Raw genomic sequence first — 25846 nt, 5'->3', positions numbered from 1 at the left:
ATAATACTTTCCACGTGATGATGGAACTTTTCAACGTCACATGATTTAGAAGAATTGCCCAAAAGGCCATTAAAATAAAGTAGAGAGTGAAGAATCGTTTGATGTTACATTGTTGTCAATGAAGGCCGGAAATTGTGGTACCAATTCACTTAAAAAGTTCCAAACTTATGGCTAGATTTTTGGCCTAAATTAGCTGGATGGACTGAATTAATACAAATATGAAAAGGCGTATGACTAAATTGGCCTAATTAAAAAGTTTATGACTGAATTGGAATCAATATAATATGTTTAGATTTTTCTTTTCAGTATTTTTACCTATTAATAAAGTGATAAGCATACAATCAATTACAATAAAAATAAAAATAAAGGGGTTCTTATCCTAAGTTGAACAAATTTAGATGTGAGGTGAAGCTAGCCAGTATTAAACATGCATGACAAGAAAAGATTTAACCTTCGGAATCATTGTATATACAAATCAAGAAAAAAAGAGAGGATTCGATATATTGACAAAACCCAACTTAAATGTCGCTTAATAGTAGAGGTGAGAGCATGGGTCGGATGAGCCGGGTCCAAACCTAGATCCCGAAATCGACCTTGTTATAACCGGTTCATAGTTTTTAGAACCGAGAACCGACCTTGTTTGTCTTGGAACCTGTTTTGGAACCGACCTTGTTTTTCGATCCGGTTCCAGGGTTTACTCGAACACCTGTTTTTTTAATTTATTTATCAAAATAATATGAGTATCGATGAAATAAGCAATAAAAATTATAATCCATCAAAAGCAACAATCCAAAATATAATAGATAATACGACAAGATAGGAAGAAACAGAGGACTGAGAGGAGGCGAGGGACGTGAGGCAACCAAAGGGCAAGCGACGATGGACTAGACACTAGGATTTAAAAAAAAAAAAAACTAAAAACTGGTTCTAAAATCGGTCCGGGTGGGTCTTCACCTAGAATCGGAAACCAGATCGGTTTCAATTGGTTCCCAAAAATTAGAACCGATTCCCGGACCGGTTTAAGCGAGAACCGAGTCCCGATCTTGTTTTTTGGATGGGCCAATCCGGGTTTAAGGTAACTCCGATCCAATTGCACACCCCTGCTTAATAGTTAACAAACTGCCCATGCGTCTTTTAGGCTACGTACACTCGGGGCAATAAAACCTCATATGCACCATCTTTTAATTGTAATTTTACAACAAGCAAATAAGGCGCCCACGTCATATAACATTTCAAGAGAGGCGCATATAAATGTCAAGAATTCAGAGAGAACTCGGGTCAATTCGATCGAAGGAAAATAGGGGAAAAAAAGGGTACCCAATTTCATCCCATTTTTGGGGAGATTATTTGCAATACTCCATGGAATTCCCTTGGCTTGTTTTGTGGGCATCAACAATTCAGGAAGTAGCATTGACGTCAATGAACGAAAATGGGGTAAGCTCTGAACCCACAAGAAAGTTCCCTGCTTGGCCTCGAATCGTCGATGTAGAAATCTGTCCTTGATCTCCACCAGCTATAAACACAGAGATATCAGAACTCAGCAGTTACCTATCAACTTCTATTTTCCCCCCCCTAAAATATAAATCCCCATTTAATATCCTTAGCCAAAAAAATAAAAAAAAAATGGGGGGGTCCCACTAATTTCTTCAAACGACGTTAATCCTTAGACGCCCTGACCAGACAATTTCACGGATGCTCATAAAAGCATCGTAAGCCCACGTCCTCACGATGCAAACATGACAATGCTTCTAATTTCGCTTCAATGTCAGAACTAATAAGTCAAGAAGCCTTGTTGAAATTGACAAGAACAAAGAAATTCCCATGCATTGGAGCACGCCAACCATCATCCGTCAGCTTTTTTTTTTTTCCTTTGGACTCGTCAAATCGAACCGATGGTGTGCAAGACATCGACATGGGTCCGATCCCCATTTCAGATCCGCGTGATACAGACTTTTGATCACTTGAAAGTGAGCTTTTATCTGATCGAGGTACCAACTCGATGATTCAGCGTATTCTCTCAATTAAGAAAAAAAACAAAAAGAGAAGCGGAAAAGGGAAAACACACTAAGCGATATGACATCATGCGGTTTCGAAAGAAAACAGAAAAGGAATTTAGAAAAACTCATGTTGGTTCATCAAGCGCAGTAGCTAAATAACAAATGAGTCGCTCATCTCAGGTAGAAAATTCAAAGTACGCCATGAGCGGATCTCTGGTAAATTGCACCTTTCGCACATTATGTCACGTCTTGTGAAGAGACTTATCGTTACGACTGGCATTTAAGGTGGGACTGCAGTGACGGGCTCGTGGACGCCGAACCTCGGAGGAGGCATTGATAAATTTTAGAAAATTTTAACTCGGATTTAACAGTCGGCTCTCTTTTCTGCGAATTAAAAAGTGGGTAGAAAAAAGGAAAATAAAAATAAAAAGTTGAACTCGCATTGAGAGTGACTTTTCTCTACTCGAGGGGTCTTCTTTATATGAACAACTCGAAACTCACTTTTCTCAGCTATTGCTACTTCGTTTTCTCAGCTTCCGCCCCCATCTCTCTCTTTCTCTCTCTCTCGCTGCGCGATTTTCACATCTTTTCGAAACACACCCCCTAAAGATCCGCTCTCAGAGCCGCCGCTGTCGGTGGCTGCTGACATTCCACCTAGAAATTCCCGACCAAGTTCCCCCTTTCTTGGCTAAGTTTGGAAAGGTTCATACTTGTTCAACCGCAGTTGGGCGCTTCTTTAAATGGGGAGGCACTCTTGCTGCTACAAGCAGAAGCTGAGGAAAGGCCTCTGGTCGCCCGAGGAAGACGAGAAGCTGCTCCGGTACATCACGCAGTATGGCCATGGTTGCTGGAGCTCTGTTCCTAAGCTTGCAGGTCCTCTCTCTCTCTCTCTCTCTCTCCCCCCTTCATTAGCGTGTTTCAGCCTCTGTGTGCGGGTGCTTGTGCGTGTTGAGAAATGATAGGAACTCTGTGGGCAATGAGAAATTTAATGGCTTTTTTGGTGAATGTGATGGGATTTTTTTTTTCTTTCTTTCTTTCTCCTGGCAGGTCTGCAGAGGTGTGGGAAGAGCTGTAGATTGAGGTGGATTAACTACTTGAGGCCTGATTTGAAGAGAGGCACATTCTCTCAAGAAGAGGAGGACCTCATCATTGAACTTCATGCAGTTCTGGGGAACAGGTAAACATTCAAGTAAAGGAAAGACCGAGAACTTCCATATATATGTGACATACTTCATACTGATGATGTGTTGACCAAAATTCAAAACAGGTGGTCTCAGATTGCAGCACAGTTGCCTGGAAGAACAGACAATGAGATCAAGAATCTGTGGAACTCTTGCCTGAAGAAGAAGCTGAGGCAAAAGGGCATTGACCCTGTCACTCACAAGCCTCTCTCTGAGGTTGAACATGGTGGTGATGACATGAATACCACACCCAAAAGCCAAGAAAGAGCAGCATTCTCTGGGTCCTCGAACGGCCTGTCCCAGACCCAACAAGCTACCAATTCAGAGAACAATGTGTTTGAGCATTGTTCCAGTTCAAACGCCAACACTAGCAGCAAGATCAGCAACCTGATGAGTTCTGGTCTTGACAAAGACTGCTTCCAAAATGGACTCTTGTGCTCTACCTCCAGTTCTCATCCTTCTGATGATTTGGTGGGTCATTTCCCACTTCAGCCACTGAGTGATTACGCATCCAGTTCAAGACTCGCAGCAGCAATCTCCAACCATAGTCCTTGGTTTGGACAAAGCGGCAAAAGTTTCGGCATGAACACAGAATTCGGCTGCAGCACAATCCCTGCCATCATTCCACATTCAACCATTTCATTTCATCATGACCCAGTAGGCTATAGACCTCCCATGACCGTTCCGAACGATAATTACTGTTTCAAGTCGCTCCCGGTCGATGATTCCAGATATTGGGAAGTGAATGCTCCTAGCAATAGCGGCGCGGGGAATGCGGAATTGTTAAGCAGCAGCTCTTACTTTGAGAATAGCGTGTTCTCTTGGGGCCTAGAGAATTGCAACGCAATGGGGAAAGAAGCCGAGATGAACAATTCTCCAGGCGGCCATGTCGGGGAAATGAAGTTGCCCGATTATTTTCACAACCCGCTATTGATAGGAGCCGCTTCGCAACACCAGGTGCCGCAATCTCTGTACAACGAGATCAAGTCGGACCCTCACTTCGATCCCAATTACAGCTCCAGTGCCGCGTGGCTTCAAAATCAGCAAGACCAAGGACTTTTGCCATCATCTGATATATCATCAGGTGCTAAGAACATCCAAAGACTCACTGCTCTACTTGGACACATTTAAGCATGCTTCTTTCTTGCTTAATGAAGGATCAAATTGCGGATCTTTCGTCCCAAAATTGGAGAAAAACTCGAAGAAAATACCGAGACAGGCATTACAGGTGTGTGCTGCAATTTTTCTTCTTCTTCCTATTTGTGTATAGCTATGATAGTTTTCAATCATCTTTTTGAATAACAATGAGTACATGTGATCTCTCAAACTACCCACTTTTCTTTTCCTTCCCCTCTCTTGGTCGTGTAGTACAAATTACAGAAACAAGATTGTTCTAGTGTCTGCTTATGGCCTCATTGCATCTGCAATAAGGCACTGCAATTCATCTGTAAATCATCATTCTTTGGGAGAAAGCAAGTTTCTTTCTTCTTTTGGTTCTGCTTTCACCATTGAAATCAAGGGGCGTGGTTCTTTCCCTCTTCCACTTTCAAGAACCCATGAGAAGCAACCTGTATTTCACAGATGGAACAGGACCCTTTTCGTTCCCTGGCATCTTTTGTCAAAATTGTGCATTAAAATACAGGTTAGCTTGGAGAAACTGATCGAACTTAGTCCATCTTGACGACTAAGATGGGACTAATTTTTTTATTTTCTTTTTTGTCCACAACTGCTCACGCCAACACATACTAATGAGGACGTCAACAGTCCAACAAGATTCTTCAATACAGAGAGAAAGAGAGAGAGAGAGAGAGAGAGAGAGAGAGAGAGAGAGAGATAGAAAAAATCAAAATAATTCAGACACACACGAGAGAAACTGAGACATCAAACCCCCATGAATTTGAGGGCTACTTTCGGGTCCGTACAGGGAGATGGTGACATTCAACTTGATAAAAAGGCCACATACGTGTCATTTCTAAGTCAGCCCATTTAAGTCACTAGACATTATCCTAAAAGGAAAAAACAGAACATTTATCTTTCAAAATTTTGTTGTCCCTAAATAAAAAGGAAGAAACTTCCAATTCCAGGGAAAAGACTGCAGTGAACGAAGAGCTAATGGGAGCCGTCCACTTGGCAGGATCCCTCCGGGGGTGTCAATTCTGACACCCTCCAGAACAAACCAAGATGTGTTTAACTTTAGATGGTTAATCCTTACTAGCTTGATGGAACCAAACTTCAAGAGCATAAATCTTTGGACTGTAGGCGGAAGTAGATAGCATGCGTGACTCGTGCCGTTTCTTTTGATATCGAATGTCAGCGGAAGCATTGAGGTTTTATCAGACTCTGAACGATCGGCTGATTAGTCAATCGATACGCTAATTAAAACATGTTTGGTAATTAAATCATTCGGACCCTGATTTCCTCTGTTTTTATAGCACGAGCAGGACTTTGTGGAGATTGACTCCTGGGACATAACTTACGAGAGGAGGCAACAATAATTTGAATTGAATTTTTCTTTTTTTGGGCCAAGATAGTCTTCGATTTGTTTCAACTTGCTTGGAGAGGACCCACTTCACATAATTCTTCTACATCCACATCTGATTTGACAGCACATTGCCCCACAACCTTCTTCATTTTCTGTGGCTTTCCCCCCCTTCTGACATCTCAGAAGGGAATTATTGATTCACAATTGTTAGGCACGCCAACACCAGTTCATGCCAAGTTCGTTCACAAAATCCTTCCTTTTCTTAGCATTACATACATCCCAAAGTCCTGGAAATGGTTCTTCCCTTTTGTTATAATTTGAGTGAAAAGGATCACTCAACCGTGTCGATTACGACGGCGCGAGCTTAAGCAAGTAGATGTCGTGTGCGTTGCTGTCGAAAAATCAGAATTCCGCCTCGTGTTCGAGGCTTCCGATTCGCCGCGTCGGCCGCGAAACGGGACACCAGCATATTAGACAAAATGCTGATTAGCAGAATCGGAAAATGATATACTAGAGCAGCTGATGTGACCGGGGACGGTCGAGGGAGTCAATTTTCTAAAGCACTGACGTTGCCAGAGCAAGGCTCAATGCCAAACTCCCAAGTTCCACAAATGGTGGACTATATGCAGTTCATTTTTCCTTGAACAGCAGCACTGATTTAGCTAATTACGGCCCGGATAATCGTTCCCGAAAATGCAGATCAACTTCTGATACAGTCAGTACAGGAGTAACATGCCTTTGTATCAAGAGAGAAGAGACTTTTCCTTGGTGGTTTTTATTTGATGAGCATGGGCGTGCACTGATCGATGGTTGGTCCGAGACTCCGATGTGACTGCAAATGTCAATATTGTGCAGGGAAAAAAAAAAAAAAACAGCAGCAATCTTGGTTGGGGGCTCTTGATCATGTAGTTGTGTGTGTGGAAATTGGACTCTGTTCTTGCTTTATGGGCAGAGGCAAGAATGAAACAGAGCAAATCAATCAGAACTATTTGTCTGTCTAGTGTCTACAAATGCATACACTAGTAAATAGTACTGTATTTTAGGATTTCATCATATGTGTTAATGCTTTGTCTTCACAGTTTGAACAAAAAAGCCTCTGTTTTTTTGTTTTCGCGAGCCGTTCGAGTAGTTTTTTTTCCAACAAGGTAGAGCTTCTCAAGAAATTGACATCGCCAATAATCATGACCATGAGATTCTAAATGCCCATGCAAACTTTGATTTCAAGTGACCCCCGGGCTTGGCCATGCACGCCGACTCCGCTTGTCAAAATAAGCAGACTATGGCTGACAAACCAATAGGCAATACCTGCAATCCGAACATTCACACTTATTAACCGCCGAAGCTTCATAAAAATGAATGCGACATGACCTCAGTGAATTGGTATAATTACCTGACGTCATCTTAGCGGACAAATTGCGCATCCAAGAAACATATATGACGTGTCATTGGCATCAACAAGGCGACTAACAGGACCTGCAGGGCTATTCTCAAGCTTGTGGAACATGAAAAATGTCGCGATGGTTATCTCATCTTCAGAAGATACAGATTCAAGTATCAGTCTTCCAAAGTTAAGAGTTGCGAAGAAGACGGGCAGTGGCGGCAAATCTTGTGAAATTCCAACTTTTCACTCACCAGGAATCTAGATTGTGGCACGTGTGAATTGTCACAGGGTTATGGGCATTCAAGGGCTTTAACAGCTACTCTATCAAAGCACCAGTCTCCAACAGCTTCTGCTATCCTCTGAAGAGTAAACTATGAGAAAATTAGGAGGGAAAATTTTATAAAGCATGAACTATGAACTATGATTTTATGTAGGAAGTTCATAGCTCATAGTGCACATGAGAATCGTCTGCAAACCATGTAGCTTCCATCTCGAATTGGCATTGAGCTCTAAAGCAAAGAATGGTTGAATAAACCATTTTGATTGGATGCTGGGAAATTCCCATTGCATCTGGCATTTTGTTCCTCAATCGAATTGGTTTCTAAGATCCTTCCGGCTCTACGCTTTTATACATAGTACTTGAATGAAATGGATTAATTAGCGGATTAGGTTGTGCTGACACATATCATCATCATCATCTAGTACCTAAACCGCTTCCATTCAATACACAATTCAATACTTGCACAAAAAGTAAAAATTCTGGTAAATGTAATGCTCCAAACAGAAACTGCATAATTTGAGTTCACCGTGAAGGAATTGTATCTGCGATGAACGGCAACGTGCATGGTTTGATCTGCAATCACTCCTTCATGGAATCAGCAGATGGTCGAGCTAAACTAGCCTGAATCTGTTGAACAAGGGTGCAAAACACCAATTTGAAACGAACTGTATATTTGTAATAAACTTGGATGAAACCTACTTTATAGTTGCAACAAGTTCGTCACATTCAACAAGATGGTTAAAGGCAGATGATCAGATTGTTCACAATCTGCAGGCATGTTAGAAGCAAAAGATCCTTACAAAACCAGCGATTGCGAGGGACATACTTCATCCGGGTTCTGTAACATGGGATTTGAGGGTTGATCATAAGTTCTACTGCACCATGCTACTGGCTACAGACCTCTCGCCCCTCAAAGTAGTCAATTTCAAAATCCTGAAGTTTGGAAAGAAGAAAAAGTTTTCAAAACGTAAAAACATTAAACTTTAAAATTTGTTAGCTGCCATACATCATAGGCTGCATTGAGAAGAAACAGGGGTCTTAGCATTTGCCACCAAGTATTGTGGGAATAAAACTAAGAGAAGGACGGGAGAAAAAGATTTGGTCACAAAATGCACGAAAATCAGATGCCTAATGATGTGGCGTTCGAGCTGCCGGTACAGGTAGCCAGCATATTCTTTATAACATTGTGAAAAATAATACTAGCCAACCATATTGACGGTTTGGAGCAGATAAAACAACAATGGCGAGACAAAACATCGGGGAAGAATCGCAGAAATCAAACCAAAACACTAAATAATGATTGGTTTTTCTCATTCCCAAGGACCTTGTGCGGCAATGGAGTTTCAACCGACTTTCACCAACTATAAACAAAGGTGCCCTGTGAAGATTTAGGAAAATTGGACAACAGTTTTGCAAGTCGCTCAGCACTTCTACTTCTCTTCATGTTGGCTCAACCTCAATGTAGAATGTCCTACAGAATGCTTGCTGAGCTAGAGGCGGAACGTTACTCACCGCATCGGATGGGGAAACCAGTAGCGATTCCTGCTGTCAACATGGATCTGCTTTGGTCACCAATAAATCTTTTATGGGAAACCTGGTTTTTCCAGATTCACAGTGGAACTTGATGGTTGCTTCTCATTTTTTTTGGAAATGAAGCACCTTTTCACAGCTAGGTGCGGGAACCTTTATAACAAGTGTAGTCACAGGCATTTGCCTTCTGTAGCTACACCAATACCAAGCAGACCGTCAATGCAAAACAACACTAAAGAGAGCTGGAATAAGCAGGCTTCCTTGAAAAGGTAACAAAATGAAAACCTTGACAATCTGAAGATGAGAACTTGAACAGGAATTTCAATCGAGGACAATTCGGTAGATCATAAATTTGCCTAGTGTCGAAGTAAAAAATGAAGCCCTAACGCATGCAGATACGTGTAAACCCACCACACGCTACCACTCCAACACAGACAGCAGACTAAGATGAGAGAAGAGGGTACAAGCATCGATCCATACACATTAAGAAACAATTCCTGCACCACTTGAAGCACTTCACTTCGGTTGCCCCTGGGAACAGATCCCGGAACTCATCTCGGTGCGGCACAGATGCCGGTGATCCTGCGGAGCATCCAGAAAGAAGAGCCTGAGGCTGAGATGTTTGTGTGACCACCCAATGAATCCAATTGCTCAAGTTGAAAAACCATCCAAAGCATATGCCGCGGAAGAGGAACCGTATCAGCATCTTTTCATTCCCTTGCTCGTCATAGATTACTAGTCATTTCTTCTGAGATTAGGAAACGATGTTGTATACATATGTTCTGACCTTTGCTCCTCGAATTCATTAGGATTCGGCTAACAAACCACAACTATGCAAAGAGTAAAAGCGAGCATAAGAAATAGTCGACTCAAGGTTTATCCTGGTTTACCCTTAAATTAGGGCTACATACGTCAGAGGATTACACTATATTAGCATCTCTCATCTCTCCGTTACAACTCTCGATTACAAGAGAAAAAAATTATACATAAATAATAGTTATCTATGTGTACAAATCCAAACTATCAATAAAATATGAGCTTAAATTATAAAAGTTATATGGCATCCAAGGAGTATTGCTCCCTACAACCTCGCTAAGATGGCTCTTCCAGACCTACGTCCGCTCATCGAAGAACGGAAATCCCGTGCTGTCCTATTGACGGTGAGTATGAATACACCCTAGGTTCACATATGATGCTAGGGATATTCTTGTACTTTGTGCGGAATGGTGTGCATAAGCTTAAAATTGCCATGTGCACATGTTTCATGCAAAAGGCAAGAACCACAAGCTCATGCTTGAATAGGACATCTACTATAGTCGCCAAAAAAAAAAAAAACACAGAAGAAGGAATGGAAAATAGTTATTATTACTTGATTTAATTCCAAATTAGAAGGTCACCAGTAAGAAATCTTGGGCAAGTCCAAACGGTCGATCGTGAGTAGGGTCTGAAGGTCCAATTTATGTCATGTTCAATTGATTCGTAGACGGCAAGAAGTAATGAGCAATTTAGCTTACTAGTTTAAGACATAACAAAGAATACCACACGTAATGAACCGCCACGTGGCATTCAGTCACCTCCCCCATTTGGAGCAATGTGATCTGTCACACGCCACGTGGGAAACCACATGAACTCTTCCCAAACTTCACAATATTATATTTAGATGGGATTTGAGCAAGTATGTGTGTGCTTTCCGACCAAAAAAAAAAAAAAAAAAAATTGTCCGTGTTAGACTCCTGCTTTTTTCCTCGTAACAAACAATAAATAAATCTTAACTATTAAGATTCCAAAACTTATGTAAAGTGGTGCTAGAGTATTCGTTAAAACTAATTTATTTGAAATAACTCAATTTTCAAGATAACGAGTTAACGTAACACGAGAGCTTGAAGGGTGGGTCAAGTAGGGTCAAAACCGGTCCGACTCAAATTGACCCGTTTAATCGTTTTGACTCATATTTTCAGATAATACAAATCTAGTGACCCATACTTAATGCATACTCGACCCAACTCACATTGTTAAAAATGGTTTTATATAAACCCAACTTAGGAAAAATCTCTCCTATATTGAGATGAGAGCATGGAGTAAACAAGCACAAGATCGAATGATGGTCAGAGATAGTGAAGAGAGAGTCGCAGTGGTGAGTTAAATATAAGTAAGTTGCGAGTCTACTTTGCACTTATATTATTTTGGGTTTTACCATTTTAAACACATCTACGACGATTAAGAACATAACAAATCCATATTACAGCCTAGCCTATCAAATATGCATTAAAAAATGATTCAATGACCAAATTTGATAGGTCTAGCGAGAGGGATCGATTTTTCGAAAACCGTAAATAAATCGTTGAAATTAATCGATTTGACAAGTGATGTGACATGAATTGCGCGATAAGTACTCTTGAGAGTCATCAGCTTGTTATTCCCGACGTATCTTTGATTCGTTGAGCGAAAGCCCTTCCACATGGGACTCCTGGATCACTGTGGACAACTTTCGCATCCGTCCGCTCTACCAAGCACTGCCGCACTTTGGCAAACACCCGATGAAAATGGTGTCAAATCGCGGACGAATCCGAATCATTCGGGGCATCGTCGTCCCGAACGGACGTGGCGCGTCACGGGGACAAGGAGGGAGAGAAAAAGAGATCCAGCATCGATGCTCCTGCGCCATCGACGTCGGGAGCAGCCTCCGCATTATCGCTCGTGGACGGAATCGAATCGCGCAGAAACCTCAGCTTTTTCCGCATATGCCTCGTGGTCCGTTCCAGATCGTCTTCAGCTTTTGGCCCATCCACTCGTGCGTCGCCAAGAACGAGGTTGGTGCCGCTTTTGCTGATCGTGTATCGATGCAGAGAATAATCCTGATCTCCCCGCCGCCACTTCCGCAGCCCACATTTCTGGATTCCATGATTCCTTAGCCAATTTGATCTCACCTCACAGTGGACTGCCAATATTCCAAGATTTTTTTTTGTTTGTTTGTTGGGTGAGTGCTTCGACACTACAGATTCATGTTTAGGGTATAAACCGTTTACACGAAGAAAAACTGTTTTCGACAAATTATTTTTTGACTTTCCAGTGTTTGGATGATCAAAAACTAATGCATCTTCGGAAACGTGCAAAACAACAAGCTTATATTGAGGAAAATGACTTCCTTTTTTTTTGTAAGAAAGAAACCATTTTCTCTATGCCACCAAATAAATGAAAACTGAATATTTTCCTTTATTATAAAGTTTTCAGTGAAATACACGCTCGCCCCCTTAAGCTTGTTTGACAAGTTGAAATATACAACTGTAGTCTAAAGCAATAACCTCGTGGATGATAGTGAGTGATATTCAAAATCTATTAGTGTAGTGATAGTTGGTATTTGGCAAGTTGGCTGAGTAATTACGGAATAAAGACGTGTATGGATTAGGTGCATGTCATTGCCTTTGATTTCTCACAATGCAAAGGGTCTAATACCCTAAATGACCTCACTTTAGTTCTTGTGCCAATACTACCTTTTGTCTCGTAAACAACCTTAAACTTTAGATTTAATTCCAATTCTACCCTAATTTTTTTCTGTCTCATAAAAAATCATTAACTTTAAGTAATGTCTCAATTCTAACCTAATATTTTGTTTGTCTTATGAAAAATCCTCAACTTTAGGTCTTGTCCCCATTTTCCTATCCAATCTCAATTTTACCCTAAAATTTTTACAGTCTCATAAAAAATCACAAACTTTTGTTGAGAAAATCTCTAATAGATTTTGAAACCAAAAAAACAATCCTTAATATCTTTGAATCTACTCAATGCATCTGAACATTCATATGCAGGTGATACTGGACAAAAGAAGTATATACTAATGTTGTTCATGCTTTTAGACTCAATGAGTTGAATTATACAACTGTTATCGAAAGCAATAACGTCGTGAATGTTATCGCATGTATATTCTCATAAGTCAAGTCCTGGAACTGGAACATGATTGTTCTCAAAGCATTTCATATCCTCATATTCAATTGTGAGTACTAGACTCAGACTTAGACTACTAAGTATCATATTCAAATTGGGGCGCAAATTATTTCTATTATAACGACTAGTAATCTGCCTTGAATTTCGATTTTAGCAAGTAGTCTTTAAGATTGTCTCATGATGCAAATATTACAGCAACATATCCTCATCGTTTGACAAAGACAAGATTCATTATCAAAAGAAGAACTCTATTTATGAAAACCTAGATTTGGTTGTATAAGCGATTGAATCAACGGATGATTCTAATCTATCTCTCAATGAAAACTTAATATTTTTTTTGGCAATTCTTTCGAAAGGGTTGATTGGAGATTGATCCTCTAAAAACTGTCAAACGGGTAGATTGGAAGTAAAGAAGTATAAAAGGAGACCGAGATGCTGAAGAGAAGACATAACTCTAAATCTAAAATTTCAAAGTCCGAAGAGATCTTCGACACTATACACTTGTCTCCTTGAGGTATAAACTGCAATCATTGAGAAGCTTTGTTAGAGTGATTGAGTGTGAGATAGTGTGGTCTATCAACTCGAGTACATCACTCATTGTAATCGTTGATCGATTGACTAGTGAAATTTAGCTAGTAGGTCATCGGCATGGAGAATGGACATAGGCTTGCAATAAGCCGAACCACTATAAATTTTGTATGCAATTTTCTCTATCCTTGAACTCTCATATATTATTCTTGATGGTACATCGTGCACAAATTGAATCTGATTACTATTTCTATTTAGACTCAAACTTGGTTATGAACTTGGTTGTTTAAATTCCACATTAATTTATCAAGTTCTTTAAAATCATCTATTCACTCCCCTCTAGGTGATATTGCTAGCCATAATAACTTTTATTTGAGTCGCAAATGCGCCCCCATTAGCCCTCTATCCAAAATGTCTCGTTGATAATCGAGAAATGGAAAGCTCCCAAGCACAAGCTATTCGAGCGCCACGAGCACGGGCTCTCCGATCGCGAGATTCCAAGTACGAGAGATCGAAAACCGAGCGTAAAATCACTAAGACCAATTTGAGGGAGGGTTAATGGAGGCAGATTTAGGATTCAAGTGAAAATTGGTGATCTAGTGTAATTGAAAGTGTACCTAAAGTTGGGATTTTTTTATGAGATAAAAAAAAAATATAGGGTAGTATTGGAAATGGACGTAAAGTAGGAGGTTTTTTATGGGACAAAAAAAAGTTTGGTAGAATTGGGAGTGTACCTAAAATTGGAGGTTTTTATGAGACAAAATGTAGAATTGTGATAAGGGCTATAATTGAAGTTTTTTTTTGGGGTATTAGGTCCATTGCAAAGTGCAATGCTCCCATCTTTGTGCCTCTCACTCTGCTTTACGCCTGCCTCTAGCCCGGTCATTTGACTAGTGATGTATATCGTGGTCGGGGGTCGTTGTAGTAAGTAAAAAAAAGTTTGTACTTTTAGGACGCTTGAATGAAAAAAAAAAGATTACCTACGGCCTGTGTTCATGTTTTTGAGTTAATGTGATTAGCCTTTCTTCTTTTAGTTGAAATTTAAGGGGTCCGTTTGATCAATGAAAAATCGTTTCTGCCAAGTTGTTTTCGATCTTTTCAGCGTTTAGATGACGAAAAATTAGTGGATGGACAAAAACAATTGCCATGGATTGAAAATATAATAAGCTTATTTGGAAAAATGTCTTTTCCTTCTTGCAATAAGGAAACAATTTTCTTTGATTCTTGCTACGCGTCCAACCGTGAAGAATATGTCCAACTATGTCTATTTCCTATCTCTCATCAATATCGTTTTTCAGTAAGTCCCTTTTGTTTTGTCATAAGTTTGATCTACCACTTCCCGAATACACTTCATTAATGCTCATGTTCTTTGAAATTTCCGAAAGAACACCATCAGATATAGTATTTTACAAAATGTAAGGCCATTACTTCTTTCCTACTTTGTCCTTCTTATATTTTGATGGACTACAAGATGAACGAAGAAGATGTTAGATTCCAGTTTGTTGATTATTACATATCATCTTTAACTATGCAAGCTGCCCTCGATGGATTCACTTATTGTCAAATAGCATCCAACTTGCTTTCGGCGCAAACAAATATCTGAAAATGGTTTACTTTCTCTGAAACTGAATTTCCCAGAAACGTTTTTTGACGACACGTTTCTAGTGGAACAAAGAGATTTTCTAAAGTGACTATTTCTACTGATCACATTGGCGCTACAACGAGTTTGTCTAGAAAGTCCTTTGTTTCTCACCATTCAATAGGGAGGTGGCCTACATGCCTTGGACCATTAGGCCGGTAGTGTTGTGTTATAGGGATTGGCCCTTTGGGTGAGCAACGTAGATGACAAAGAGCATTTTTTTCTCTCCCCAACTTCCACTTCACTGCATGAAAATGACAGGCAACTAAAGCACGAAGGATTTGAACAACTTGGAATTTGTACCCTGGGAATGAAAAAATATGCTCACCACATAGGATATTGGAAATGTCACCTTGCACATTCCTCACATTGGTGGACCCCCTTCAGCTGTAGTATAAATAGCCCTTGTGACCCAATACCTCATCCATGCCTTCATCTGCTGTAGTCATTTTCACTCTTTTGAAGGTTTTTTGCTCTTGCCTGCACTTGCGTTTGCAGCATTTTTTCTAAGTATGCTTTCTTGTCTTTTTGGGTGGCCGGACAAAGCACTCTCGATTCTTTATTTGGGGATAAGTAGGTGACTTTGAGGGGTTCCTGCATTGCTTTCATCGGGGATAAACTAAAAAATATGCTGAATTGATGCCCATAAGAATCCCAGAACACACAAGGCTGTCTTGTCTACAAAATGGAAGCTGCTTGAACGGCTTGTCATGTTAAGGCCTGTGTGTGATCTTCAAACTAAAACGCTGTTGATGGGTTCACTAGGTCTCTCTTTCTTTCATCTGATGCTCACATTTCATCTACCAACATCCCTTCTTTTCACATGCATGTCCTGCAATTATATTTCGAGGTTTTTCTCAAAAAGTCTAGTAATTTGAGCCGGAGTATTCTTGAACTGACTCATCTTTTTCTGCTTAGTTAGGAGTTGAGAATACTATGGGGAACATGGAATATGCTCTCATGTACGTTGTTTTGTGCGATCTCATGGATCGTTGCAGGTACTTTCTTGAAGATGGATGCTGTTGAGCGGTCTGGTGAAACCAAGTATGAGTGCTTGCTCTTTGGTAAGTTTGGAACTCTTCACACCATAATTCTCAGAAATTTATTTGGAACAAAGTTGATATTGCTAGAAGATGGCTATTTTTCCAAGCACTTCGTTTGATAGGAACTGTCAATAATGACCAGATATGGATGATACTCTGTACCCTTTGAGCTCGGGCCTAAATCTGGCTTGCCGGAAGAATATAGAAGGTATGGTAGCTTAATGGTAATGTTATTGAAGTCAACGTTGGACGACGAATAATACCAAATTTCCTTCAACTGCAGAGTTCATGCTCCATAAGTTACATATCGAGGAAAGTGAAGTTCCAAGGATGAACTTGAAACTGTACAGGGAACATGGCACAACAATGGCCGGTCTAAAGGTAAAAACAGTTTTGCCCCAACTTCCTTAGATTCTGTCTTAATGCTAGAAGGGAGATGAATTAAATCTTCCGGGCCATCAATATTTCTGCTCTCATGCTATGTGCTTATGACCTCATAAATATACCTTACTGATCTAATTAGTTTGTTCCAGGCTCTGGGTTATGAATTTGACAATGATGAATTCCATGCATATGCTCATGGAAGGCTGCCGTACGAAACGCTGAAACCGGATCCTGTGTTGAGAAATCTCCTGCTTTCCATGCTGCAGCGCAAAATTGTATGTTAAGCTTTTCGTATACGAGTTAACTGATCATGGCGTGATCTTTTTATTTGCAATTTTAAGGCATTGATTTGGAATATACAGATCTTTACTAATGGAGACAAAGCACATGTAGCCCAAGTTCTAAGCAGGCTGGGGTTAGAAGATTGCTTTGAAGGCATCATATGCTTCGAGACTCTCAACCCTGCTCTGGAACCTGTTATGGATCCGCTAGATGGTGATTCAGTGCCGGCAGAAGGTGACACAGAGGTGGATGGCCAAGCCGACAGCAATGCTGTGAGCTCCAAGATGCGAATCCTCTGTAAACCCTCAGTGGAAGCCATCGAAGCAGCAATCAAGATAGCAGATGTTGATCCCAGCAAAACAGTAAATACTAATGCTCTTGTGCTTTTAGGTGAATTCAAGGCCGGATATAGACAACTAACCCTGATTTCCCATTTCCCAGATTTTCTTCGATGACAGTGCTCGAAACATTGCAAGTGGGAAAGCAGCAGGACTACATACGGTCATTGTAAGCTCTTAAGCTCTAGTTTTACTCTTTACGTCATGGAGGAGAAACTTGGTGGACAACCCCATGATTATGGTGGTATCAGACTAACAATCACAGAGTTTGACCGACCTACACTAACCACTCTTGTCCAAGTTATCAACTTGCTAGAAAAATATGCAGTTATGTCCAATCAGTTTATATAAACATACTGCAATGTCACTTAGAAAAAATGCTAAATTTGAATCCATGGAAGCTTGAGAAAACTGTATTGTCACCAAGAGAAAAAGCTAAATCTATGATTAGGGTCTTTGGAGCTAGAGACAAAAGAGTCAATGTTCACAGAAAACACTATAATCGAGGGGTTCTCGTCCTAAAATTCTACTGGATTTTGTTCTATAAATGATGAAAGATGAAGTCTTCAATCCATTGCTGTGCAGAAACTAATAAAGGGGTGCTGGAACTTCTATGGCAGGTGGGGAGCTCAGTGTTGGTGCCTGGTGCAGATCATGCCCTGAGAAGCATTCACAACATCCGAGAAGCCTTACCCGAGATATGGGAGGATCAAGAAGGAGAGCAGTTGGAGCAAGTCATCCAGTCCACCGCTGTTGAGGCCGTGGTCCTTGCATAGATACATCTTTTCCAGTATCAACCATTCGGGCAAAAGCACCCGACATGTCATGAATGCCTTTTAGCTAATACTCTGAATCTGATGTTATACTCAAACCGTCACTTAGAGGGATACATCCTGATCAGCTCACAGAATGGTTAGGTCATTTAGGGCTTTTCCTTTTCCTTACGAGTCTGTAACTAGCTGATACATTGTGGCCCAGATGGCAGTGGATAATGGTTTTACTTATGAGCCGATAACATGAAAAGTTGTCTTTCATCTAGAATGTTGATTGCAGATAGCGTCCCTTTAAAAAGTCCAACCTTGCTATAGTGAATTAAGTACATCAATGAAGAAAACCAGTATTTTATCAAAAGATACAGCTAATGTTTACAATATATACAGAAGAATCGATATCGAATCCTCTCGTGACGTTTAAAATCGAAATCCAAAATAATTGGTATGCAGTGCACCAGATTAGAATAGCACTACGAGAAAAAGACATTCCATTCGCGAACAAGTTGGGTTTGTTGATGAAGATGAACTCAATTTTAGTGGATTCGCCATGAACTGAAGAAAGAAGAAAAAGCTTGGTGGAAGAATATTATCAAGAGAATGTTCCATTTAACCTCATGGGCAACGATATAGACAAATAATAACCCTAAGGGAAAAAAAAGAGTTCCTTGGAATGAATGAGTTGCAGGGAAATCAAAGACATTTCAATGCCAAAATATGATGTCCAATCATTGGTGAGAAAGATCATCTCTACAACAGGGATAAGTAAGGCATTTTAAGAAGAATTTCTTCATCGTAACAAACACGTGCAAGTGACGAAAGATTGATCGAACAGCTTCTTGTTCGAATCATGATTTGCTAGATCATACTTATTACATAGAAGAAGCTCATGAGAAAATACGATACAAAAACTCGACGAAAAGGTTCGGTTAGAAATATATATATATATATATATATATATATAAATTTTTCTCTAATGAAAAGCTATAATTAGACACATATATGCTCCGAAGAAAGTTTCGAGTGTTCATCTTTTCTAGTATACTTTCCCATGTTAAAGCTTTTCCATGAAAATGTTATTGGAACAGGCGTACCAGAATCCCAACTGCAATTGCGTCTTGTACAAATTCAAGATTCTTAAAATGAGAAAGGGCTTGTGTTGTGACACGATGCACTCATCCGTTGAGGATAGTCAAACTGGAAGAGCGTCCACTTCACGGCACAACCGGACACTTCAGATAAGACGACACTTGTTTGGCCGGCAAGTTCTTGTTCGTTGGACCTCTCCCAAGTTCTGATCTTTCTCCAACTTCCGACACTTTCATTCCTGACACCCGAATCGACATCTCTCTCGTCACTGCCCCGGAAACAAATTTCGCTCGATTGGCAAGCTTCGATTCAACCTGTAGGAGAATCTAAATGGGTTGTCTTTGAATTTACAAATATTGTCCAAGAAACATGCTTTCTCCAGCTTCGCTCGATCCGAACCATTCTCTACACCAAATCCATTCCTCTGCAATCCCTTGGCTTTCCTTGTCACCCACTTCGAGTTCAAGATTGGCCATCCCCATCTCAAGTAACAATTCCCAAAACTGCTTGTTCACTGCGACCAAAAGCATCGACCCTCGATTCAACCACTTACCCTTTTGCGCCAAGATTGATTGCAGTCCGGTGGAAGACGATGAAGCTGAGAAGGATGAGTGGTTGGATGGGGACGAATCTGTGAGCGGAGATGGGGTTTTCATAGAGATTAAGAATACTGGTACGAATTCGAGGAGGATTGTGTCCCGGATTGGCATTGACGCAACCCTAGACACAATTTGGAGCATCTTGACTGATTATGAGAGATTGTCGGATTTTATTCCTGGTCTTGCCGTTAGCGAATTGATGGAGAAGAGAGAGAATTTCGCGAGGCTATATCAGGTACCTGGCCCAGAGGTTCCAGTTGAAATGCACTTTGTTGTTAGAATTTGCACTGTATATGTTGCATTGATATAGTAGTGATGTAGTAGCACTACATTGTGAGGACGGGAATGAAGTTCATGTCCTACTATGTTGTTCTGAGGGAGTGTGAAGCCAGTTAATTTGAAAACTTAAGCAGATAGAGATAGCGTGAGTTGTGTATTGTCGTTCTGTGATTTTTTATTATGATAGGACCTGCAGCTCTCGGCTTGAATTAGTTGCTGAAACATGAGAATATATCTGTCATCGATCTTTTTGATCGGTACAGCAGATTTTGTGTGAGTTGCTTTCGAGCAATTAATAGTAGGAATGTGATTTTATATGTATATGCTATAGCTACCTAAGATTTAACTACCGTACTGTGGTGCCTTAGGTTTGTGATTTCTGAGGGTGAATACATCACAGAGCATCTACTTAATGAGTAAGAGGCTCCCTTTTTGGTTTTATGTAGTTTAGGTTGCATTCATATTTGCCTTGTTCCCGTGCAAGTTTGTATAAATGAAGAGTCATGACACATTGCTCTATATTTTCTCCATCTTTGAGGACATGAATACAGTGTCTGGTACTGAATCTGTGTCATAACCGAGAAATTTTCATAATCACCGAATCAAACTATGTTAATACGTTAAAGCTGCTGTTCATTACTGTGAAAATTGATCCCTGTGATTCGGAGTTTACATTTTCTTGCAACTTCTTTATTCCAGAATGTGATATTTGCTAAAAGAGGCCACATTTGTCATTGAGCCTTCCCTTCCTCTGTATGCTCAACAGATTGGCCAGCAGAACTTGGCATTTGGGCTAAAATTTAGTGCTAAAGGAGTGGTAGATTGTTATGAGAAAGACCTTGAGTGTCTTCCTTCTGGACGAAAGCGTGATATTGAATTCAAGATGATTGAAGGTGATTTCCAAATGTTTGAAGGAAAATGGTCCATTGAACAGGTAACATTATTTATCCTACTAATGAGGCATATTCATGAAATTATGCATCTTTTCTGTTCTAGGTCTTGATGAAACTTAGAATATTGGGCTAACAAAAGTAGAGGCTCCTGTATAGGACAGATCAATTGAAATCTGACTGCAGGATGGTGTCCTAGCGTACAAAGCAAAGAGAGACTGACTAACAATTAGCTATGAATACTTCAACTAGCTTTTAGTTGTTCAAATTGAAACTTATAAATCTTGGATTATATAAGAACGTTGTTCTTCAACTAGCTTTGAGTCATCTTCCTCAAAGTCTATCGTTACTAATGTCTTTCCTTGCTTCTCTATTCTATGGCCTTGGCATTCGATTACACTTGCAGTCTAGCACATATCATCATGGAACAAATTTTGAAGGTTAACCCACTATAGAGGGACATTCTGGTTGAAATCATAATTGATTTCTGTCAGTGAGAGACCGTAAGGTGCATCATTACGTTTCTATACAAATAGACCAGTAGTCACTAACAGTTGGATCTATGACCTGCTGCTGAATGCCTCTGTTGGGGGCTAATGCTATATAAAACAATTCTCAGAGAGAATATGTTCTGACAATTTTGAGATGACTGGTTTTCCAGTTAAATGTAGGGGCATATGAGGATTCCAGTCTTACTAATGGCTGGGAATTCCAGACGACACTTTCATACATAGTAGATGTTAAGCCAAAGCTATGGTTGCCTGTAGGCCTTGTTGAAGGAAGACTTTGCAATGAGATAACGATGAATCTCTCGTGCGTTCGAGAAGAAGCACGTAAAGTAAATTCCAAGTCTCTGACTGCTCCAATGGGTCAAGAGGATTTTTAGTAAGTATGACTCTAAGCAGAGTAAAAAGATGATGTTTCTTAAAGCGATATCGTATCAGGCAATTCAATTGTCTTGTGCTTTGAAGAGTCCTCCCAAATATGAAAGCACATGGATCCAATTGTTAATCTGTAAAGCTTACTATGATCAGGTTCCTATGTGATATAGACTCTTACTAATCCAGTGAATCTACTTAATACCCTCCTCCCTCTCCTGAAAACTTGTCATCATTTTATTATGAAAAATACTGCAGCTACACTCTGGTAATAGATCAGCTGCGCTCATATTTTTTAGCTTAAAGTGGTGAGACATTGCCGGACATGCTGAGCGTGCAATGTATGTTTTACAAAGCTTAAAGTATGTCCTCGAATTTTCGTCAAATTTTCTTAAATAGCTTCCACTAATCTACTTCACGACTCACATGTTCCGGATTATGCAATAAATTTCTCCATGTTAAGGACCATTCAGAAGAAGTTGAAAGAAGGTTACATAGACAGTTCTTGCTTTCTTGAATTTTTCCTTCTACTGATTGAGAAGGAAGAAAAAATTTAAGGGTTTTGTATGAGAATGCTACCAGTACTGCCACCCCAGCTTGGACTAGTGTATTTGCGCTCCAGTTTAATGTGTGGAAACTGATCCGTCAGTGGTGAGCGAGTGGTGAGAATGAAAAGAACGAAAAATTTGTGACTAGGACCTCTAGAATCTTGCTGCTTGCTACAGTAGTGTCAAGTGGAAAGAACTCGCCGTATAATGAGATTGAGCATGACTTTTGAAGCACTCGAAATTCTGTTAGCTGGCCGAAGTATGGGTTTCTGTGGGTTTGCAAAACAGAGCGGAGATCATCTTGAATAGGAAGCAGTTTCTTTTCGTTTTCTTGTGCAACTTGGGTTCCTTCTCAAATGGTGGGATCATCTTGAATGGTGAGCACGACATCTCTGCATTACTTGTCATGACTTCAATAAAGTTCTTTCCCTGCCTAAACAGAAAGGTGTTGGAGATGTCGCAAGTTCATAGTCTCATGGATGCGTGAATGTTCATCGAACTTGTTCTGTCACTATCTTTGGGGGAGCCAATCGCAGTCTTGCGGCATGATCTCGGCTGCAAGTCTCAGCCTCTTTTTGGCTGGTTGCTAATGTTTGAGTCAACAAGGAAGAAGAAAAATGGGCATGGAATGGGGTGTGCAGTGGTCATTGCCTTTCTGTTGTTTCTTTTCGCTCTCCACTTTTTTGTGAAGAATTTCCGAAGAAGAGAGAAGGCACAAGATCCTTCGTCAGAACGTTGTACGTCGATCCAAATGACAATTTGCGAAAAGTTTGGCATCTTTCGGTTCGGATGGGCAGAAGAGACCCGTTAGAATTCTCTCTGTTAGCGTTCTGTTTTGTGCTAGTGGGAGGGGGTTTCTTGAACCACTGAAACATCGCAGAGGATGGAAACCATGCATTATCATCTTTCATCAGACATGGCGCTAAATTCATGAGCCAAACACGAGCCAACGGTTGGTAGGAGGAACTTGGCGTCGTACGCCTCATCCATATGCCCATGTCCGTTCCGTCGGGCCAAGACCTTTGCCGGACGATCAATCCAATAGGGATGAGCGGTTTCGGGTTCCTCATAGGTTCCACCAAGAACCCGGAACCTACCCAGTCGAACAGGTTCCTCATTTTTTGGAACTTGGAACCTATCCGTTATACCTTGGAACCTGGAACCTACCTTGTCACAGGTTCTAGGTATCCGAGAATCTATCAATTGTTTTATTTTATTTTATTTTTTCATTTTTAGTTAACCAAAATAAGAGTGAACGGTATAACATCTAAAAAAAAAGTAGAGGTGAGTGGTTTTAGATTCCGTACATATTACATTTAAAACCCGAAACCAATCCATTGGAATACGTTTATCATTTTTTGGAACCCGAAACTTAAAAGGTTGTTTGGCTCCAGATTATACACTCGGTATCGGACGCAATAGAACATTACGGGATCGTGCAAAAACGCATACCAAGAAAAAAAATAAAAATTTATTTCGGGATCTAGGGTCCGGGTTCTAGGTTTCGGGTAGTGGAACAGGAATCTACCCATTGAAACATGTTTTTCAATTTTTGAAACCCGGAACCTACCCTACATACCTTGGAACCTGGAACCGGACCGGATCCCATAGGTTCCGGTTTTGGGTTCTCGATTATACCCTGGAACCATGCTCACCCCTACAATCCAAACCATCAATTGTTAAGTTGGGGACCGTCCACAAAAAATGATTCACAAGCCAAGGCCGAAAGGCTACCTTGTGTTCATGCGTTTTCAGCCTCTTGATGACAAGAAATCGAACCAATGGGAATGCAATACTAATGGTCCAGCCTCAGACCGTTTTGAGAGTGGATGGGGAAGGGGAGAGTATGGGCAAAGATAGAACTCATCTCATCCTATGATTGTGAGATCGAAAAATGAAACAAAACCCTAGGCACCAACGTCACGAACGGAAACAAATTTGCTACTAGTACTGCCACACCAGCTTGGACTGGTGTATTTTGCTCCAGTCTAATGTGTGGAAATTGATCCGCCAATGGTAAACGAGTGGTGAGAATGAAAAGAACAAAGAGATTGTGACTAGGACCTTTAGAATCTTGCTGGTTGCTACAGTAGTGTCTAGTTGAAAGAACTCGCAAGTATAATGAGATTGCGCATGGCTTTTCAAGCTCTCGAAATTCTGTTAGCCGGCCGAAGTATGGGTTTCTGAGGAGAGCGGAGATCATCTTGAATTGAAGCAGTTTCTTTTCGCTCGAAATTCTGTTAGGCGCGAATGTTCAACGAACTCGTTCTGCCAGCATCTTTCCCTGAGTCAATCGCAGTCTTGCGGCACGATCTCGGCTCCGAGTTTCATCCTCTTTTCGGCTGTTTGCTAATGTTTGGAGCCAACAAGGAAGAAGAGAATGGGCATGGAATGGGTGTCAAGCGTTTATTGCGTTTCTGTTGTTTCTTTTCGCTCTCTCACTTTTCTGTGAAGCATATCCGGAGAAGAGAGAAGGCCAAAGATCCTTCGTTACAACGTTGTAGCTTCTTCCGGCCCGGCGGGGCAGAAGAGACGGTTAGGATTCTTTTCAGTTATAATGTTTTGTTTTGTGCTAGTGGGAGGGGGTTTCTTGAACCAATGAAACATTGCAAAGGATGGAAACCATGCAAAATTGCACACCGCGCTAAAATTCACGATCAAAACAAGGGCCGAAATTCGATTGGTAGGCCGTTTTCGGCTGATGACTCGAGAACCCGACGTGGAGTCAAACGCCTCTTCCATACGCGCACGTCCGTTCCGTTCCGTCTCCCTATTCACTGGGCCGAGACCTTTGCCGGACGATCAATCCAAACCATCAATTTTGAAGTTTGGGGAATATCCACAAACGATGATTCGCAAGCCAAGGCCAAAAGGCTACCTGGGGTTCGTGCGTTTTCAGCCTCTTGATGACAAGAAATCGAGCCACTGTGAATAGGGACTGCAAATGGTCCAGCCTCAGACAGTTGAAGAGGAAGCGAATTAGTTTCGAAAGTCGATGGGGAAGGGGAGAGTATGGGCAAAGATGGAACTCATCTCATTTCGTGAGATCGACGCATGAAACAAAATCCTAGACACGAACGTCACGAACTGAAACAAATTTGCCGTATCGACCACGTTTAACTAAACCATGCAACAGTTCAAGCGTGGAAAAATTATCGAAAGTCTTAAATTTATTATAATTGTGTCAATTCAGTCTTAATTTTTTTTTTTGCTAATTCAATCCTAAACCTTTTGCATTTATACCAATTCAGTTCATTTGATTGGTCGACGCCGATATGAATACTTTTTTTTAGTAACTTTTTTTCTTGCTTTTTTTTTTTTCCGGGTTAGGACTGGCCTCGCCCATCTGTGTATGAGTGCTCACAAGCCTTGTCCAGTGATTAGTGAGGGCCGCGAGGCCTCACTCGGATCTGGGTGAGGGTCGTGAGCCCTCGCCCAGCAGCCGGTGAGGGCTCGCAAGCCCTCACCGAGTGACCGATGGATGTCACCGGCCTTAACAAACATAGAAAAAAAGAAGATTGCAAAAAAGTAGTTAAAAAATAATTCAAAATATTCATTAAAAATTGTAAATGTTAATATCGGCATGCCAAAGGAACTGGACTAACACAACTACAAAATATTTAGGACTGAATTGACATAATTATAATAATTTTATGATTTTTTTTGGGTAATTTTCCCGTTCAAGCAAACGCGCACAGGTACACACACTTTTTAGAAATTAATTAGAAACTCTTCGTGCAGAAGCTGTTCACAAGTCGACCATATTTACCTAACGAGATCAATATT

General features: G+C 40.7%; 3 protein-coding genes across 7 annotated transcripts; all 3 read left to right on the top strand.

Moving 5' to 3' along the window:
* The first annotated feature begins 2524 nt into the window (after positions 1 to 2524).
* LOC115756275 (transcription factor MYB61-like) lies at positions 2525 to 4505 on the top strand. The gene is made up of 3 exons (XM_030695978.2): positions 2525 to 2870; positions 3045 to 3174; positions 3265 to 4505. Exons 1-3 carry the CDS (start codon positions 2738 to 2740, stop codon positions 4307 to 4309), a joined length of 1308 nt encoding a protein of 435 aa, XP_030551838.1. The 5' UTR covers positions 2525 to 2737; the 3' UTR covers positions 4310 to 4505.
* A 10920-nt stretch (positions 4506 to 15425) lies between these two features.
* On the top strand, positions 15426 to 18095 carry LOC115756278 (suppressor of disruption of TFIIS). Of its 5 annotated transcripts, none has more exons than XM_030695982.2 (8): positions 15426 to 15470; positions 15959 to 16024; positions 16146 to 16211; positions 16287 to 16384; positions 16537 to 16662; positions 16750 to 17031; positions 17111 to 17176; positions 17628 to 18095. In XM_030695982.2, exons 2-8 carry the CDS (start codon positions 15973 to 15975, stop codon positions 17781 to 17783), a joined length of 846 nt encoding a protein of 281 aa, XP_030551842.1. In that variant the 5' UTR covers positions 15426 to 15470; positions 15959 to 15972; the 3' UTR covers positions 17784 to 18095. The 5 variants fall into 5 exon arrangements, with proteins under 5 accessions (XP_030551842.1, XP_030551841.2, XP_048138291.1 ...); XM_030695981.2 differs by lacking the exon at positions 15426 to 15470 and adding an exon at positions 15577 to 15725; XM_048282334.1 differs by lacking the exon at positions 15426 to 15470 and adding an exon at positions 15577 to 15725 and having other exon boundaries at positions 16111 to 16211.
* An 880-nt stretch (positions 18096 to 18975) lies between these two features.
* Positions 18976 to 21737, top strand: LOC115756277. Its single transcript, XM_030695980.2, has 3 exons — positions 18976 to 19700; positions 20511 to 20678; positions 21296 to 21737. The coding sequence occupies exons 1-3, from the start codon at positions 19236 to 19238 to the stop codon at positions 21518 to 21520; spliced, it is 858 nt and encodes a 285-aa protein (XP_030551840.1). The 5' UTR covers positions 18976 to 19235; the 3' UTR covers positions 21521 to 21737.
* The last annotated feature ends 4109 nt before the right edge of the window (positions 21738 to 25846 follow it).

This window comes from Rhodamnia argentea, chromosome 7, assembly GCF_020921035.1.
Source record: "Rhodamnia argentea isolate NSW1041297 chromosome 7, ASM2092103v1, whole genome shotgun sequence".
Classification (NCBI taxonomy): domain Eukaryota; kingdom Viridiplantae; phylum Streptophyta; class Magnoliopsida; order Myrtales; family Myrtaceae; genus Rhodamnia; species Rhodamnia argentea.
This window is presented reverse-complemented; position numbering and strand designations above follow the sequence as displayed.